This window comes from Folsomia candida, unplaced genomic scaffold (genome assembly GCF_002217175.1).
Source record: "Folsomia candida strain VU population unplaced genomic scaffold, ASM221717v1 Fcan01_Sc004, whole genome shotgun sequence".
In the NCBI taxonomy this organism is placed as follows: domain Eukaryota; kingdom Metazoa; phylum Arthropoda; class Collembola; order Entomobryomorpha; family Isotomidae; genus Folsomia; species Folsomia candida.
In genome coordinates, this window is record NW_019091196.1 from 7,956,811 (window position 1) to 7,977,377 (window position 20,567).

The 20,567-nt window shown below is 38.2% G+C and overlaps 1 protein-coding gene across 3 annotated transcripts; it reads left to right on the forward strand.

Moving 5' to 3' along the window:
• The first annotated feature begins 1,530 nt into the window (after window positions 1-1,530).
• Window positions 1,531-20,386, forward strand: LOC110848780 (protein abrupt). Of its 3 annotated transcripts, none has more exons than XM_022096098.2 (9): window positions 1,531-2,014; window positions 13,049-13,547; window positions 13,620-13,663; window positions 16,116-16,181; window positions 16,253-16,360; window positions 16,440-17,438; window positions 17,531-17,755; window positions 17,827-17,916; window positions 17,986-20,386. In XM_022096098.2, the coding sequence occupies exons 2-9, from the start codon at window positions 13,181-13,183 to the stop codon at window positions 18,217-18,219; spliced, it is 2,133 nt and encodes a 710-aa protein (XP_021951790.1). In that variant the 5' UTR covers window positions 1,531-2,014; window positions 13,049-13,180; the 3' UTR covers window positions 18,220-20,386. The 3 variants fall into 3 exon arrangements, with proteins under 3 accessions (XP_021951790.1, XP_035706809.1, XP_035706810.1); XM_035850916.1 differs by lacking the exon at window positions 1,531-2,014 and adding an exon at window positions 8,315-8,639; XM_035850917.1 differs by lacking the exon at window positions 1,531-2,014 and adding an exon at window positions 8,974-8,993.
• The last annotated feature ends 181 nt before the right edge of the window (window positions 20,387-20,567 follow it).

The window sequence follows — 20,567 nt, forward strand, 5'->3', positions numbered from 1 at the left end:
CGTTGTCCAGTTAATATGGCATGAACTCGTTCCCAGTCTTACAAAACTTGCTAATTACACACACACGTTGCTTGCACGGGACACAGAGATATGTAACATAATACAAAAACGGTTCTAAATTTCGCACCTTTTACGGCATGGAGAATATGTATATCTAACTTCCCGTGTCGCATTATTAGTCACTCTCATGCCTGCATGCCTTGTCACTATTAAGAAAAACGTAAGGAAGTGTAACGTTCGTCTCACGGGAATTTCTCGTCATAATATCCATGCATCATCTTCCTTCATCTCTCACATTCTCTTCGAATCTTACATCCATCCAATAATAATAATGGACGCAGAAGAAGGCAAAGACCTCGCATTTGCACCTCTGGAAGAAAGTCACGCATTTTTTACTCGCATTGTTGGTCGTCGTCTTCGTACGTATGATCGTTTCGCCAGCCACACTGCGAAGAAATTGCAAGGCAGGCAGCAGCTCATAATCCAATCCATGAGAGATGATGATGACAATGATGATACTGCGGATGCCTTTAATCCCTGGTTAAAATTCATGGACTGCACTTACCTTCGTTCTCGGGGACCGTTGCGTTACATGTGATGATGATATTTCGAATTAAAGAAGCAGGGTGTATTCCACAGGTGGATGGATGGATGGATGATTGTGGAGAAGATTAACATTTCGCATTTTGCGATGATGATGACGATGCAATGCTCCACACCGTCTTGAGAGAGAGACATCTTCTATACGTGTATTTGCCCTATTGTTACGAGGAGGTTATATTGCAATGTTGTGTTGTCGTTTGGCCGGCTGGGGCATTGCACTTGAAAATACTGATTTACTCCGCATGGTATCTTTGAAATTGACTTTACAACTATAATTCTGCAGCAACTTCCATCTCCTTGCATGTACTTTTTACTACCTGTTATAACCCACCACGGACGTTCAGTCAGTGAGACGACTTATCCAGTTCCTTGCTCCCAAAAGTTCTCATCTCTCTTCGCACATCACGGCTTTTCGAAACTTTTTGTACTTGCAGTAGTTTAAAATCTTGTTGCGGAGAGGATTGTATGGGTTGGATGGAGGAGTTTAAATTTGTTTTTGAAAATGTGGCCAGAAATCCATACGCAGGAAGGAGAGGAGACTTGAGGGAGAGATGAAAAGAAGACATCGGGTCACCACATGTTACGAAAATCTTCCAGGGGAGTGCGGAGAAAAAGATGAAAAAATGGGAACTTGACCCATCACAGATTTCCAGAGATTCATAACATCCCTTAATTTAAATAATTCATTGTAACCATTTGTACGAAAGTAAAATCTCAATTTTCAGAAATATGTATTAATCATTTACAAATACTTATTTACCAATATTTTTCCACTAATTGCTGAAAAGGTCATCCAACTAGAAATTTAGAGGGTTGCAATTTTTGCAAATTTTTTCCCCACATTTTCGAAATCATTTAGCTCAAGTTGGCAAATTCCCAAAGTCAAAAAGTGACGGCGAAACCATGAAAAGAAAGCTGCTGCAAGTTGTTATTTGAGGCTGGATCAGTCAGAGTCCGTCGCTCGCACAAGCAACATCGTCGCAATCATCATCATCGTCGATGCAACTCTGGTATAAAATATAATTTTAATATTTCCATTGTTGTCGTTGACACAGTTCACACCCTCCTCCATCCACCCATTGGCCAATCGCCACAGTTAGTTAATTGTCATCAAATTAAATATACTGTTCCAGTCCAGGAAATATAATAATTCGCAATCAACAACAATTCTTAGTAGTCGAACGAGTCAAAGTCAAAGCGACCCCGATTCGCGAACACCTTCAACATACGTGTCACTAAAATTGGTGGACAATATTTTTTTTGGATATTTCGAGGAACTTTTTTTCTGAATTAATTGACTCAAAAGTGTGGGGTGGGTGAGATTGAGAAAATCCCGAGTTTTTTTTCAAGAGAGACTAATAAGTGACCTTAAGAAGAGGAAGTAGGAGATCCAGGTCGTATCGAACTTGTGGTAAGTTTACTTTACTTTAATTTTATAAAATGAAGATTAAGCAACTACGCACGAGAAAGTTATTTGATTAGAAATTTCAAGTCGTTAAGAAGAAAAGAATGGTCTATTGGGCTGGAGTGGATATGTCATTTCCATTATTTTAGTACATACGTACTTATGCAAAAAATAATACGGCGTGGTGGAGCAACAAAGACATTTTGCGTCATTTTTCATTCATTTTCCTTCGCACCTGTTGGAATCTCGTGTTATCGATTACATGTGAATAACTGGATGGAGTAATTTATTTAGTTGGATAAGATGAAGATGAGTGCACATAATTTTCGAAAAAAAACCTGCACTGCTCGCCCGGTGTGGGAGTTGGGTGGATGTGGTTTCATAGAGGTTTTTTCGAGAGTGGTTGCTTCGTTGGATGGAAGACACCCATTTACGAATCTGCAAAGAAGTGTGAGAGATGTGATCGCTTAAAGAATTTTGGAGCAATTCCGTCATCCGTGTCAAGTCAGCCAACTCTCTCGTTCGTTCGTTAACCTTCTCCATCTTCTTTTCCTCTCCGTGGTTTTATTATGTGTGTATCCTTATAAATACGAGGATATCATCTTCTTCTTACCTTTTTAAATACATATGTACATACGTAAGTAGTTGCCCACCATCCCGTCTTATACATACTTTGATATCCTGTATATAAATAAAATCTAGAAAATTATTCGGTTTTGGAACACAATCGGGTCGTCGTTTTTGGCAGGAAGTTTAGGATTTTTTAAATTTCTATGTCATGGGCGAACATTGCGGAAGCGCATAATTCGCCTTCGTGATTAATTTCAATTCAGACGCTACAGGACAATTTTAAGGTTTGGTATTTCATGGAATGTCAAAATCTTATGTGTACATGTCAGGTATCCATAAATAAGAAACTAACCATACTAAATATTATGTATGTATGTATCTCAACTTGCGTATGTATCTCTGAGTTATATTAAATTCTCCTGCAACAAATTGTATCTAGATAGAACAAGGCCACCACACTACCAGAGAGTAGTTAGAGATTCATGAGGTCGTGTGACGTAACGTTAAATTGTGCTGAAATACTATATTGGAACAATGGATTCATCATCATGGAATGGAGAGAAGAACATGGTGAGAATGGGGCTGACTTACTTTTATAATTCTTCCATTCATAACTTAACTGAACATGACTAACTAACTAACTAACTAACTAACTAACGATAACTGCTGAGCTTATAAATTGCGTACTGTACCGTTGGTCAAATGGGTTGAGAACGTTAGTTTGGTTTGGTTCAACCACCTCGTTTCGTTCTATAATTTTGATTGTCCATGCCTAAGATGAAGAAGAAGAAGTTTGGTAATGATTGCATCACTTGCTGCTCATTCCTTTACGTATCTATTCGTTTGTCTTTCATGAGGAGTATGGATAGCGAGAGATACCACCATTCATCCATTATTATTATTATTGAGTCATAGTCAGGTCAGTCGTCATAATGGTCGATCGGTGTGTGTGTACACGTAATAAGTAAACCAAGTACAGGTAAATGCTGCTGCATGGAATGGACTCTGTGTGAGAGAGATGAGACATATTTATTTCGTCTGACTACATTCAAGGTAATAATGTAATGCATTATGTACGTACGTACAAGTTACGTGAAGTGAGCCATGTGCATTTGTTTGTTGACTGTTTATATTTATCTGTGGTTGGTTGTACTACCTTCAACTTTGGTCTTACCTTGGAGGATAAAAAGGGGTGAAAAAGTCCATTATTGGATGTGGGCTGCTGATTTGATTACGGATTTTGCAACATGCTTGAGACTCGGCATTTATTAACGAGACTATCTACATGTAGAACTGTAAATATGTAGCTGTCAATGTATGTATGCATGTAAAAGACATGAATGTGACTCAAAATATGAAAGTCTCATGGGAATGGAAAAGATGTGTCAATACGTACATGGCTAATTTCTCAGCATATTTGTACCTTCATAACTTCCAAGATTATTTAGTGTTGCAATCTAATAATTGGTAAAGTTCATTTGACCAGTGAGAAGACAAATGTTGGAAAAGATGTAGGATTACAAACTGCCCTGCATTCGTAGACCAGATTTAATAGCGTTAATTACCAGTATGTTACACATACATATTGCCCAAACTCACGAGTTTTTAAGATTACCTTAGAAAATCTTGGTTCGATGGACGCCTCAGAATAGAGAAGCCTTCTCCTGCTGCCAGAACCAGTAAATTTATAATGGAAATCTCCACCATGAAGGGGCAGGCAGGAGAGTTAAGAAGAATTAAAAAGAAATTTCGAATCGAAGCCAGGTGTGGTAATTTGTATTGGATTTAGAAATAGCATGCACGCATAAGCATGGCAATTGCATGGCATGGCATACATATATATATAGCTCGCTCCTTAGAAAAAAAAACTCCTTTAAGCTTGCTCCAACTGATGGATGATGATAATAATATATGACGACTATGTACGGATAATAACGCAAGGATGCTCATGAAGAGAGAGTACCGTAATCTTTTTCTTGGAGATCGTGTTCCTGTACGAGACGAGTTAATGGATGAATTCGCATAGCAAAAAATAAAGAGGTTGCATGAACTGAGAATAATAAGGAACGCAAATTGAATGTAGATAGTGGTTGGACAGGTAGGATATTTCATTTTAGTTATATCTCTCCTCTCTCTCTGGTTTGGAACGTTTTAAAAGACTGTGTCTTGCTTGGGTAGTTCTTTTTAGTGTGGGATATAGTACAAGGATGTTAATGGTTGGTTTGGTTTGGTTGGTATATACTTCTTCGTGGTTGTGTTATGTGGAGAGTTGCTTACTTTGAGGTCTTTAACCCTTCCAAGTAGTAAGTAAAGTAACTGCCTAAAGGTAGCAACATTTCTTCTTATCCATGCCTTATTTGCGACGACGACGACCAACAGGTATGCATGAAGAAATGCATAGCGTTGTTGCTACTGCATGTACGTACTATTTCCATCCACAGTCCACACTACGGCTTTACCTCCATTATTGGTACAAATATATATTTGTAATAAAATAAAGAGGAAGACATTTTAAACTTTTTTCCCCTCTTGGTTTTTGGATGAATTTTTGGGAGCTTTCCCTTCCTTCATAGTTTTGGACACATTTTGGGACATTAACAAATAAAAGCTTAATACCAACCAATGCCCTCCTCCTATGTAAAACTAATCTTAATGCGACTTATTACCTTTTGACTCCTTTTGGTATACTCGGCTTAAAAGAAGAACAACTTGAATTTTTTAGTGGGTGGTTTGATTGACGAGGAACGACTAAGTTATAGATCTATGTATTTCATTCGTGGGCAGGTAAGAAGAGGCAAAATATGTACAGGTTAAGATATACTACTTCACTACTAATAATGAGTATGTAGTACATACATACATAAGTATGTGTGTAAGCCTGGAGATTGACTAAGACGAGCTGAAAGTATTTAACAATGTGTGGAACAAAATAGTCACCTGTTGGATTGTTGGGTTGGATTGTTAAGGTCATAGACCTGGAGAAAGGTGAATTCCCTCTCTCTCCTCCAGGAGAAGAGTTCAACAATCAGCCACAACCACAGACGGTGGGTTGTTGAACGAGTTCCTCCATCCATGCTCAGCTGGCTTAAAAAAGTTTCGAATTTCTTTGTTGATTGTTGAAGAACTTATTTGAGGAGAAGAGAAGATGGCTTGTGTGTGTGTGAAAGAGAGAGGAAAGAAATGGAAGAGGAAGCTATTATTATCGCCAAGAGGAAGTGTTCTTGTTAAGTTCGTTGGAGAATTTTGACTCCTACTCGATTGTTGCTGAATTGTCAGTTTTTTTGCAAATGTATAAAAATCGGTACAATTTTTTTTTCCAACTGTAATTAAAAATTTTTACTGTTTTAGTAAGTAGTTTAAAATTCTCGAATTTGGTACACATTTAGCATTGGGCAAATGAGAAGTTAAACTCGAAGGTGAGTAAAATCGGTCAAGTGATCGACCGGTGGGGGTTAAAAAGGTCGGGTGGGGTCGTTGGTGCAATGGTCGTTCTTAGAAGGCAAAAATGTAAAGGCGGACCCTATCTCGGGCTAAATTCACACTGCTCACTGCAGGTTTTTTTAAGTACGTTCTCATTTTGGACACAACCTTCATTTACTCACACTTTGCAAAAAAGTGACCTTAATATATAGAATTGAATCCGGTACGTATAGAATGGCGAGTAGTAGTGAAAGATAAATGCTCCATGGCACTATGCGTAGTAACATGACCATGTCCTACATTCAAAGAAAGGCACAAAGTCATCAACAACTTAAAACTATGCATAAAGTGGTATTGGAGATTTTTTGGAGTTTGCCATTGTTCAATATTTTAAATCGTGGGCTAAAAAAATGATTAGGAGAGAATGTAGCGAAATACTTTTTAGTGTGCTGGATACGAGATATTGAGAATTTCATTGTTGATAATAAAGCAATAATAACTCTAGGCGCACAAAAATCGTGAGCGATCATCAAGTCGTGTGGTATGAACTGATTTACGAATATGGGAGACTATGATGTGAAGTTTCGAAAAATCAGATTCGAATAAAGGTAACAAACTGCTTCGGGGGGACTCACCCACCAATAGATGCGATAGAAGAAGTGAGATTGTGATTGTAAAATTTCTCCTAAAGGAATTACCTGTCTGGAGGAGATGTACTAATGAATTATGGGCTTGCCATTTACAACTAGATATGCATCCACACACAGTGGACACGTTCTTGACTGAGAAGAAAAAGATAGTTGAGAATTTTAGCATTATCATCATTCTCTCAGCCACAGCAAGCGAGTGGAGTACAACAATGTACAGTTTTTGAGTGTGCAAGAAGCGTGATAAATTTGCAGTGCACAGATTTTTAAAAGAACAAGAAGTTGGTTGGATGGATGAATGGATGGATGATGGAGTTCCTGCTACTGAGAAAGAATGCGCGTTGTAAATATATGTACGTTTAATGATTTCATACACCTTCTTGCTTGGCTGATACGGAATGACAAGTTTTTTATACATTTTTGCACAAGAAAAGGGTGGAAATAAGGCCGACGAACGGACGGATGGATGAAATGGATAGATGGAAAGGATTAAAATCGCTTGACCTCATTTCTCTCTCCCTTACAATAACTAACTCACAATTGCTACATGATGATGACGACGTCGACGGTGGCGGCGAAACCAGTGACGAATGGTCGACAAGGAACCTCCATCCTTCCTAGAAGAGTGTGGTGGTTAGTGGTTGGTGAATCTGGTCCACTCATTTGTATTGCATAGTTATCTCGTGACGACGACGAGGAGTTGGATTTTCAATTTTTTTAAAGGCCGTGCGACGATAGATATGTGTACTTTCATATAAGTGTTATATACACGGGATAATTTTTTCTTAACCTCGGTCGCGAATAGTGTATGAATTTTCCACACTTAATTTCCATTCCAAGTTCACTAAAAAAGAAACACTTGCTTTTAGAGCTTTTCAATGTTTTGATGACTTTGCGAATACTAGGTCGTAAAAATGTGCTCCAATTTTCTTGTTGACATTCCGCGTACCGAAAACATATGAAGATGGAAGTTCTTCCGTCTCGATGTGTCGCATACTTTTTAAGCATAATTGGAAAGGGCAGGGATTTATGAATTGATTACGATTATTTGAGACGAGATTCCAATTCATGGAGGAGGAGGAGGTGGTGGGTGTTTTTATCGTGCATTGTTATTAAAAATAATATTCTGCTGACTGATGCAACCAACGTGACCTCAAATCCTCCGTTGAGTACCATTCATGGATATTATCTATTAATTATGCGACACATTGGCAAAAATAAGTGCATTAAATGGTGTAGTGTCTGGCAGCTTATTTATGTAAATATCTCCATCCATCCACATTGTCGACATCGAGGAGGAAACTTACACCAGCAGAGTAATCAAAGTGTTTTGAAATCTTAATTATTGCGAAAGTTTTACAACTAACTTCGCATCGGGCAGGATATCATCGACTTAATAAGCAGTTAACTACACATACATAAGCAAGCAACGAACCAGAATTTTTATCTAACTGTATTCTCCACTGCTCGTCGATGCGTCGTCGTGCACAATTTTCTTGGACGGAGAATGGACTTACAGTGATATTCGCACTGCGTTGCTGATGATGATAAAATAATAGTGTTTCGAAAGCGTGTATGTATCTATGTTCCTCCTCAAGGATGTTGAAGTTGATGTGCATTTTATTATCCTGCTCCTCTACGTAGAGTCAGTCATGTCAGCATAGTCAAGCACTAATGGTAGCGAGTCCGCGTTGTGTGCACACTTACCTCCATCGAGAGACACACATATATCATCATCATAAGACGTAGAGTCAGATTAATAATCCGATTTAGGCCGGAAATTGAAGAAGGAATTAGAGAAATTTTGTCGTACATTATTTTATGGAATTTCTCACGCGAAACTTTCATACATACAAAACTAATGTGCATTGTGTTTGGTTTTGCATTGTTGTTGCGAAAAAGTTAAGTGAACTCTACATGTACGTACATATACGTACCTGGATACACTACATGTGATTACGAGAGGCTTTAATTCTCATCAGGTTATTAGTTGTGTGAGTGTCTTTTCAACATTTCTTGTACTTATTTTATCGAGAATAATGTGGCTTTCGGACATTAAGTACTGCTGGTGGTTGTGTTGAATTTCTCTCATTTTCTGTCTGTGGTTTTGCTGTTCTACTATTTACTGGGTGATTTGTGTTTACGGTACTTTGCGGATTTTTTTTCTGTTATATTTTTTACTCCAAGTTTTATTTTACCTACTGAAAAACAGTACGGCTATATAACTTTATTGTGAGTAGAAGAAGAAGAATTTTTGAATTGAGATCCAGCCAAAGTGAGTGCAAACTATATAGAAAACTTGTCTGTGCAATTAATCAAAGACATCGGCCAAGGCTGAATGAAACGAGGTTTGTTTATTAATTTAATGGCGATTGAGCTGGTCCTGATTAAAGCTCTAAAAAGATGTGTTGCAAACCGGTAGTTGAATGAGGGTGATATTTTGGCGAGATTAGAAAGTCGGATTTTTTGGATTTTCAACTCTGTGGTCATCATTCTTAATAGGGTTTGCATTTAAGATTTGGATGGATGGAAAATCATGGAACAAGTTTTACGGTAAAACAACAACTACTAGTTCATGTTCATAGTCGTTCATTTTTCATTTTCCTTGTTGACTCACGGAGAATACTAAATAACATAATCTCGAGTTTGTTAGCCTCTGCAAAAATTGGTGTAGAAGAAAGTATGTTAAATATGCTATATACAAAATCTCGTAAAATTAATTTCATTTTTCTCCTCCTCATCCCCTTCTCTCTTGACCACCACGATTACAAGAGTAATATCCAGTCATGCAATTTATTTACTCATAATAACGCGCAAAACAATTCACCACTATGGTAAACTATGTCGAAATTAAAATGCATCGCATTTTCACAATCGACGAGCAGCTTCAATACTTGTTTGGCAAGTCTCATCATCATCTCCTCTCGTATACATTTACTGTTGAAGTATCCAGTTCAAGATTTGCATATTTTATTGGATTTGGCTCTACCGTTGGTTTTTGTGATGTTAAGTGGTTGGTTAGTAGAGAAGTTGTCAATAGGAAATTGCAATTCGGTGATGCAGGCAGGTCATCCTTTCTTTTTTAAATATTATTATTATGCACTCTGTCCTTCCAACAACAAGAAGAACAATTTGCAAAGATTTCTCCACCTCCTCATTCATTACATTCTGTATTCGTCTCATTTCATGGAATTCCAATCATCGCCACCTCATTTTCTAGTACTTGTTTAATTAACCACGTTTTTTGTTTGCTCTTCTTCACTCTTTGCTCTCACACACAACAGATGATGCAGTATTAAAGCAGTTGTGGTCGTTAGTTAGCAAGTCCTAATTCCATAGGGGAAGAAGTAGAAGAAGAAGATCCGTTATCTTTTTTCTTCTCCTTCTGGCTGAACCAACATTGACAGATGGATGGAATGGAAAAGCTATAAAGCATAAGAATAAGAACGAGCAGGTACATTCATACGAGTGGTTTGCAATTTACAACAAGTGGCCTGCAAATCAGGACGATGAGAGAGAGAGACTGGTTTCAAACATGGAGTTAAAAACTCCAACCAACGTTGCAAATGGGACACAGCGTAATAAATTAGCAAGTTGCGAGAGAAAATAGAGGGTTGATGGACACAAGAAATATCTATGTGGGGGTAGTTTACTGTTAGTTATGCTGTGGAGCGTTGTTACAAGTCATTAGCCAAGGTTGTCCATTCACGTCGTCGGATGGAAGGTAAAAAAGGATGATGATTATGATTTGCAATCTCAACTCTTTCTTGACGATGACGACTTTTCGTGTGTGTATACGTGATTGTCTAGAAGGGAAAAGTAGGTCGATTCGTTCGGTGTGTGAGTAGATTTGTGATGGAGATTCCGCTACGTATTATCAAATTCTTGTTCTTGTAAGGACTTTTTTAGTAGAAGAGAGGGTGATCTGGTTGTGTTGTGGTGGAAGAAAAGTAAGGGATGAAATTTAGTTGGTGGTGCATTTCCTTGTATTTAGCAGTCCAGTTCCATAAGTCTCAATTTCCCCGCTGCTTTCTTTCACGGATGTACCTTACCTAATTTTGTTTGCATGGATGGTTTTTACGTAGCGTAGAAATTATATATTTCTCACGTAAGGTCAAGAAACAGGAACTCGAATTTCTATTCATTAAGAATTAAATACCATTACGCGATTAAAATTAAAGCGCCATTAACCTAACCATCTTTTCTTGTGTTGTTGTTGTTAAAAGGATGCAAAATTACAAAAAAGGGGTTGGTTAATTCTGTTATGTTGGTCTTTTTACCATGTCCGTGAGACAGAAAGAGTTCCGTTGTTCCTGGTGGTGAACTTTTATTTACAAATCCACAAATGGGCTGGACGTAGTGAACTGATTAGAAAAAGCAGGCACATAAATAATACGAATATAAATTGCGACTTGTTCTTTCTTCCTATATTATAAAACATTATGAAAAGGACAAGAAACTCGGTCAACCACGTCGTCGGTGAGATCTATGTCCATCTTTTTCTGCGGTATTATGTACATATGGTGGCGCTAATGAATCTCTTTCTCTCTCTCGCTCTCTCCATAATATAAAAGAGATTTATTTTTCTGCAATTATTAAATGTATGACACCGCTGAAAAATAGTTGCATGTCCATCATGTCATCCATCCTCCTTTTCGGCCTCCTGTCTAATGGACAATTTACCGTTTCCTTTACAAGAATATAATGAGCACACTGCTAATTAGTATCCAAAGGAAAATGCTATGCAATGATGTGAAAAATCTCACTTTGCCTCCACCTCCACTTCCTCCTCTGTGTATTTCTCCTTTAAAAAAACGCCGATAAAATAATGGACAGGTTTGGTTTCTAGTCTAATCCTAAATACTATAAGCTCTCATCTTAATTACTAAAGAAAAGAAGAATCCAAATCCGTGCAAATGTGGGTTTACTACAATGCGCTCAATTTAAGGAAAATAGAATAAGACACGAATTCTGTGTGACAGGTGCATCGCATTTCACTATTATGCATACGTACCCCATGGATGGAAGGTACATGCTTATTTTGTCTGTGTATATCACATTTGCAAAGATTTTGGAATAGCAAATACCAAGGAGAATGGAATAATGCGGGCTGGTGCTGCAAAATGCAAATGTACCGTTCATTTTTTCAGTCCGTGTATAATTCCATTTAAATTTGGAGAGAGAGAGAGAGAAATATTTGAATGAGTAGTGTGAGAAACAGGTTTAGCTCCTTAAGTTCACGTCTCAAGAGAGAGAGAATAATGTACTTAACATAGATGACAATTAAGGATGTGGGATTTATTCTATGTGTATAGAATTCGTAATGCCTATCCATCTCGGCGTCGTCGTATAGTACTTGAAGTATGTAGTATTTAGTTTTAAAAAAGGTGGAAACTGCAAAAGTGGAACGAGACGAAGAAGAAGTTGCAGATTTTTCAGAGAGGTACAAACAGCATGAAATGATACAAAATAAGGAAGGGGGACTGGAGAGACGTGATGTTTTAAAAGCATGAGGGGATCTCGAGTTTAAGAAGAAGATGAGAATTATTACTACTCTACGTGTATATTCTGTGTGCATGCATGGATCAGTATCTTTTTTAGGACTGAATATGTACTGTAAGGGGTTTAATAGCGTTGTTGGCTGATTGTTGGCTGTGCTGTGGCTTGGCTTGGCATGGCATGTGAATAAGAAATGGATAAAAGAATGAGAATCCTGTTAGATTGTTAAGGTGATTTTGCCAAGAGTATAGTAGTTCTGCCAAAGAAGACACGGCTGGGGATGCCGTGCTTGCGATGCGCTCATTCATGGTCAAAATACAGTTAGACTTTGCCAACCTGAAGAAAGTGCAGTTATCCATGTTGGAATTAAGAAGAAGAAGAAATGATGACTGCTTTTCTTACGTTGTTTCTTCCTTACTACTTTTTACTGCTGCTGCTTTAACTAATGTTGTTGTGCCCTCCTCCCTCTCCCTCCCTTTAATCGAAACGGTGACGACGAGAGCACACAGCGTGCAGTGATAGTTAGTGGTTCAGTTCAGGGGATGCGAATTATTATTACGGAATTGTTGGATTCAGGATTTTTCACTTGTTGGTCTGGTTCAAGTTTTTTATACGATTCGCATTCTCCGGTTCCTTCTCTCGTTAAATGCTCGCCTTCTTCTCTTGGCTGCTTATGTAACACATTCACGTAAAAGTTAGCGATATACATGATGATCAGGAAAGGATTTCTCTCCTCTTGGAAGACTCGTCGTCTTTCTGGGGTTTAGCGAGGCAGGTAATGGTCTCGCTTCGGCAGTGGTTCAGTCTGTTGTGGTGGCGAAGATGATGATGACGGGTCAAAGTTGTGGTGGTGTTGTTGGCTTCTGTTGTGCGATCTAACTGGAATGTTTTTATATTCTCGCAGGTTTTCGACCTTTCACTCATAATAATACGGACATTTTTCCGTCTATCTACTACTCCTACTCACAAGTGATATCAAGTGAACGTGTGCCGCGTGTCGTCGGTCAAGAGTGCTCTTGTGTTTATCATTCAGTTAATGGAGAATAAGTCGCCCGGAAGTGGGGGCGGAGGTGGATTAAGTTACATTACGTCGAGCAGTGCGCCGTTGATGAACATTGGAGAAAATAATAAACTCGGAGGCACAGTTATGAACGGAGGCAGCCCTGACTCCACGACGCCGAAGGAGAATTCGGTGAGCAGGGAGGACATGCAGAGATCCGCGCCTTCCCCCGCAGCCTCTGTCGATAATCACGGGGGTGGCGGAAGTGCTCCCAACATGTACAGTTTAAAGTGGAACACGCAGCTACTCTCCCTCCAGAGGAGTTTGGCAAATTTGTGGGACAGCGGGATTGGGACGGATGCCGTCCTCCTGTGTCAAGGGACGCCACTCCCGGTGCACAAAAGTACGATATCAATATTATTATATTATATTATTGTTATTATTACTAACTATTGTTATCCTTTTATTATTACAGTCGTCCTTACAGCAGCGTCCCCTTATGTAGCGGCAGTTGTCCAGGTAAGAGATTGTTTTTGAATTTTTTTAATACGCTGGTAAAATGATCAGGAGCGGAATGGAATGATGGACTGTTTTATGAATTAAGTGAGACCTGTTTTTGCAATAATTTTTGCATATTGCGAAAAATTAAATTTAGGAGGCCGATATCAGGTTTCATATCTTGACAGCTTTGTGGCGTGGATTTGTTGGTGTCCACATATTAGATATTATGACATGCATGGATTTTGCACATGTTAAGCTAAGGAGTTCACTGATTTGGAACACGCTGTTTTACAAGTGTAGCAAAGCAGTTGGAAGGGGGCGATGCACCTCTTTTCTTTACATCATCATGGAATGGAACGATCTCTCTCTCGCATTTTGTAACGCCACGCCACGACGACGACGGCATACAGCAAAGCAAAAGTTATCCTGAATAGTAGTCTGGTCTCCTTCGATGATGATGATGATTCGCATCACTCGGGATGTATATAAATTCGCAAATTCCGAGCATGATGTTGTTGTTGACTCGATTTTCGAACAGTTTGGCTCATGACTCCTCGGAATCAAATGCGTTGCGTCTTTTGATAAATTTAGACTCCAGTTCGTCCATGAGTGGGGTATGTGTATGGTGTATAGCACGATACGGGAGGAGGATGATGACGACGAGGTAACGTAACATCTCTCTATAAGTCTACTTCCTCTATGCGAGTGTTTTTAACCCGAGGACACGGATGGCTCGTGTGGCGTGGCTGGCATGGTGGCTCGGTCTCTATTTAGGCCAGGACGATTTCAGATTTGCACTTGTACAAAAAATGCGCAAACTTCGGTATGGATGGATTTTATTTTGGAGACTTTTACCAGCAGAACTGTAAGAAATGGAACTCACGACATAAATACCCATGGCCGCACATCATCATGGAGCGGATGGAATAAGTGGATCGGTTATAAATAAATGTTCCGAGCTCTTTTTCCATCTCCATGAAAAAATGTGTGAATATGTATTCAAAGGAAAAGTTTGCATATTGCAAGACGCCATATAGCAAAGTAAATATGCAATGGTGGTTTAGTTAGTTTGCAAATGCTGGAGGCAAAAAAAGATGATTCTCTCTCTTCTGGTTTTGCGCAAGATTATGAAAGGCCAGGTTTGTGTGTTGTTAACGAGTTTTTTAAAGCAGGTTTTTGATGGGTCTTCTGTACTAAATGAAATGCTGTATTGTGTGGGTTCAACTTGATGAGGTCTTGAATTCGTACGAGAGAGCCAGTTCATAATTTCAATTCCATATTAGCTAAAACCAACATGATTGTGTCCAATAACAGGCAACTGAACTCCCTTCCTGTTCAGATACTAGGTACTTTCAGTCAGCCATGTCATACATAGTTTTTACCCACGACTGGAATTTCTCATAATGTTACTTGTTTGCCGTCTTGTTGGCATCTTTCCATTCAGTTACTGAAAAACCCACCTGGATTGAATTGCAGTCGACTTTTTAGATGAGTCAAGTCAAGAATGATTTGTCAGTTCCAGTCTGGTGGAATTCCACGTAAAATGAAAAACAAAGACTTGCGTGGTAGGAATTAATTATCGAACCTGGGTAAACGTTTACTGGAGAAAGCCAAGTAAATTGTTAGTCATTGGGTAGTAAGATCTCGAAGGAAATCATTTTTTATATAGGTCTGACTCCTCATTTGCTTATTTATTCTTTGATTCCATTGCATAAATACTGATTCCAGAGCTAACGTATTTCTTCGAATTTTATGACACATCCCATCTGACGATGGATGGAAAAAGTCATAAATTTTTTGCTTCCGTCTTATGTTCACCACCATATTCCAGCTTTCGGATGAACAGTATCCATTTCAAGACGGGAAATGCTCTTCTCCATGAAATGATTTTTGTAAAGTTTTCTTTCGAGGTGCACGTGTGTCCTCGATACAAAACCGAAAGGGGAATTATGGTTTACAGAAACAGACTTACTTGAAAATGAAAAGAATTCTCTCTCAGATTTATACATGAGCTGTGGTCGGATCGGATCCATCCAGATCCAGAGAGAGAAAGAGACGGTTTGACAGAATTGGAACTTTAGCCAAATAATTTTCTAGAGAGGAGAGAGGGTGCCATGCGATGCGATATATAATAATATCCATCTTTCATGGAGGAGCGGATGCCCCCTCACTCTCGCTCTCCAACACTTGCTCTATTTTAAAAGCTAAAGTTAGTAATAAAATAAATGTGTGTCTTGCTCAATTCTCCATAACCTTATAGTGACGATGATGCTGGGTAAAGTCCGGAGTTCGGGTGCATAGTCTGTCATTCCATTCCTCCTCTGAAAGATCTGTTTCATTTCCGTCTGGTGTAACTATTATTCCCTCGTGGATGATGACGACGAGGACGAGGATGATAATGCTTATTTTTCCATGAATTCATGTATGGCTCCTGACTGATAATGATAATTGTGGTCTGTCCCAAAAATAGACAATGGCCCAAGGATCACATCTCATGCCGGTGATTGTAGTTGACATCCCCGCAGAGGCAGGGAAAGTAAGTAGTTGATTGTATTTATTGTAATAGTTTAAGAAAAATGAGTTATTTAACAATTATTTTTTGTTCAGGCCCTGCTCAGTTTCCTATACTGTGGCGAAGCCCATGTCCCCGTCACCGTTATCCCACATCTCGTCATTGGTGCTAAGTTTTTGGGAATTTCTGGATTTGGTGACCCCGTAAGTGCTCAAATGGAGTTATACATATTTGATGAGCTGATTTGATACTAATGAATATTTTTGCATGTTATTTTCCAAGGGCGTACTGGAATCTCTCACAAGTATCGTACCTGAATCAGTAATGACCCCGGATAAGACGCCACCCCCTTCGTGCGACTCGCCTCGTCCCGACACCCACGACTCTCCATCCATCCGCCTCCCCCACTATCAGTTACCAACCGTGTCCGTTCCACATCTCATGTCTTCCTCTTCAGTACAAATTAACAATCACACTTTCGGTGGGAAAAAGTCAGAGCGTGATCGCGAGACACAGATCCAATATCCTGGAAACGTCCTCCAGTTTAAGACTCATCAACATCTCCAAGCCCAAATTGGGATGGGGGGCAATAATAATAAGGCTCGTCTCCCTTATCCGTCCCCATACTCGACCTCGTCCACAGCAAGCTCTGCCTCTTCTTCGGGAGGTGAAGTAATCAATCTCAGCAATAACAAGAACAGGACGAGTGGTGGATCTGCTTACAGCCCGTACTCGAGAAGTAGTGGGGGAGCAAAATCACCCAAATCAACGTCTTCCATGTCCTCATCTGGAGGTGGGAGCACAAACGGAAATGGAATATTTATCGGAACAACGAGTATTTTGGACAATCTGTTAAAGAACCCTAGAACTCATTTGGAGGCAGCCATTGCAGCAGCGGCGGCAGCTGCGGCACACAATGCTGCTGCTGCTAATGAGGCGAATGATAACAACGACATGGTTCAATACGAGGCTGAAGGTTATCTTGAAAATTGTAGATCATCCCCACACAATTTGACCGCCGCACATTTGCGACAGCTACAAGAACAGCACAGCAAAGGTCAAGGACATCCCCCGTACTATTGTTCTCCTGGAAGTGCGGGCCATCCCGCTTTAGTTGGTGCGAATGGTGGAGACGATGATAACAATATGGAAATGACCATGACGGAGGATAGCACACCAATCCCTGCCCATTTATTAGAACCAAATGTGGAGTATCATATCGGAAATGAATATCCTGATCGGTATGGAACGTTGCATAATCCTTTAGCGGATTTAGCAAAGGTATGGACATATTTTTATTTATTAAGAACTGTAACTCACAAAATTTGAGTAAAAAACTTTATGAAAAATTAACGTATTATTATTCGAAAAAGGTGGCCGCCGCTTCAATCAAACAGCAACCCACTACAGGAGGGGGAGGAAATAAACGAGGAAGTAAAAAAGTTCCGCAACAGCAACAGGTCGATGGCGAGATCACTTCGACGGGAAGAGCAGGTGGGGAAACAGCGACACCTCCAGCAAAACCTAAACCCAAGAAGAATGAAGCGATTATTTGTGATATTTGTTCCAAGAAGTTCAGCAATGCGTACAATTTGAGGGTACGTATAAAATTTTAAGTTTAAACAATAAGGCAATGAATTATTTATAATTGTGTTTTTTCTGTTTATAGGTTCACATGGAAGGTCACTCGGGACAAGTTTTCGTATGTTCTGTTTGCAGTCATGCATCGAGGTCGCGAGATGCCCTAAGAAAGCATTTTGTAAGCTTACATGTTTTCCACTTAAATACTAGTTTTTATTTGTTTTTACTAATCCTGGAATTATTTTAGGCATATCGTCACCGGGAGCTGTGGATATCCGGTATGTCTGCCTTTAGGAAGAACGTACCTGGGCGAAAACTTAGCATTTGTAGAAATAACAACAACACGGATGCCGTAAACAACAATGTCAACGTGAAAGGGGAACCAGTCGAAGGGTCGGATGGAACTTCAGTAGTGGACGCGAACGGTAATATCAACATTCGCGGAGGAGATGGAAGCCTAACAATTTCAGAAGCAAAATGACGAAGAAACAAACTCCGTCCAACTTTGTTAACTTGTATCATATAGTAAATTGTCAATACTTAGTAAGTAGTTCAACATGTAAAGCAACTTTAAAATCCCCACAACCAACTAGATATTAGATATTTATATTAAGAATACACACACACACACCATGCATTTTTAGCAGTGGAAATTATAGAATACTTAGAACCTTATCAGCTTATTTTTTAATAACGAAATCCATCGTCTTTCCACAAAATATTACATACATTGTATATATACATTTTAACTCTTGAACAAGCGCAGTAGCAGTTTTTTTATATTAATTTTGACGAATATGTATGTTTTAGTTGTATTAGTAATTGATGCGAAATGGTAATTTTCAAAGAAGGGTGAAAAGTGTCAAATATTGTACAGATTTATTTAGTAAGAAGATATACAGTTCATATTCTTACATAAATATTTTATAGCAGCAGAGTTATAATAATAACGTTGTATGTATGTATGTATCTATAATGTATGACACAAGTACATATGTACCTTGAACCGAAACAATAATAATGTTAGGAGATGAATCGATAAGTTAACTACTAATTTACACCAGTTAGTTGTTTAATATGAATACGGGAACGCGATTACAATATGTGCATAAATCCATCATGAAACTTATTAGGAGATTTATTAATCTATGCAATCCTTGTCAATTATTATATATTGTTATATTTTATCAAAAAAAACAACTAATTATTAAACACAGCATAGATGCATACTCAGAATACTGCCTTTAACGAAATGAAGAACGAATCTCCAGTCAGTTAGAGAATACAACGATCAATTATAGATAAAAATAATTAACAAAAAAATAGTAACACAACAGTTCAAGACCACCGCATTGTCGACATAAAAAAATATGTATGGGTAGGGAAATGGATAAAACAAGTGTCTTATTTGCCTTATCAGAGAGAGGAACGTTAATAACTATGAAACCATCATGCACAGACGAGAACGATATGTGATTTAATAATAATAATAATATTTAATAATAAATATTTTGCCTCATTGGATTAATTAATTAATTTGTGAATATTCAATTCACCTAAATTACTTATTTGTACTCTATCTGAGAGATGAATACCAAAATGTGTACCTTAAATCATGATTAACATTTATGCTAATGTAGTAGAGCATTGGAATAGTTATGGATAGCTAGATTTGTGTGAGTCAAGGGCGGACAGTGGCACGTTTATTATACTAATTTTTTCATATGCAGGGCAGCATTGTTTGTCTCAAATTGTCTGTCTCGTCGTCGTTGGAATTATATTTTGTAATAATTAACATTGTTAAAGTCAACTATCAAAAAGACCAGGAAAGCTGAAATGTCTCGTGATTAAGAAACAATTCGTCCAGAAATATAATAATTAATTGACCAGTTTGTATTATTTACTAGTATCATGATTTGGGAACTATATAACGAATTTTATGAAAAGAATTAATACTCAAATTATACAGAAGAATGGTTGTGTTTTTGCTTTGTTTGGTATTTTGTGAACATTGGTTGCAATAAAATATAGCTTTATTAGTATAATATTAGAATTAAATATTTTCTCAGTTCAATGTAATTAGAAGCTTATTATGTCGAATATACATGTAATTATTGATAGGAATTTTATTAGCTTTGTTGACAATAACGTTGGGTGCGAAATGTCCCAAAAAATAGTTTAATTAAGAACGTAACGATTATCATGAATTATCGAAAGAGTATTTATTCTATTCTTGTACTTCGAAAAATGATGACGACAAGCCGCACAAGTTCAGTCGACAAACATAATAGCTGGCTAAATAATCTCAGAAATGTTTAATTATTATGATCGAGTCTAGACAGATTCACCTAGGTTTATTATTTTATTAATTAATTGAGGAAGTAATGGTACATGTTTTAATAAATAGATCATAAGTACCTCATAAATACTTAGTTGTTGTTGTGATGTGACACTTATTTTACGGAGAAGAATGGATGGATGGATTGATTATTTATGATATGCAACTGAAACTCTTAATCATTTAGCAAGGAGAAAGGAATCTGAAAAGGAGAGAAAGCTGGTATCCGTGTTAGTGTTTTAAGTATGTAACCGAGTTATGTTGTATGATCTACATAGTATTGAATAAAATTTTGGTTGTGTTGTCGAAATTTTTGCAAGTTTTGATCATGCCCATTTTTCACCATGCATCAAAGTATATTTACGGATGATACATTTCCGGGTCATTTTTCATGTCATTTAATTTCTAATACAGTATATTTCCACGAATGAATGAAAATAAGATGCGAAATTTGCATCGATACTTTCAAAGTATTTTGTGAAAGCTAAGCA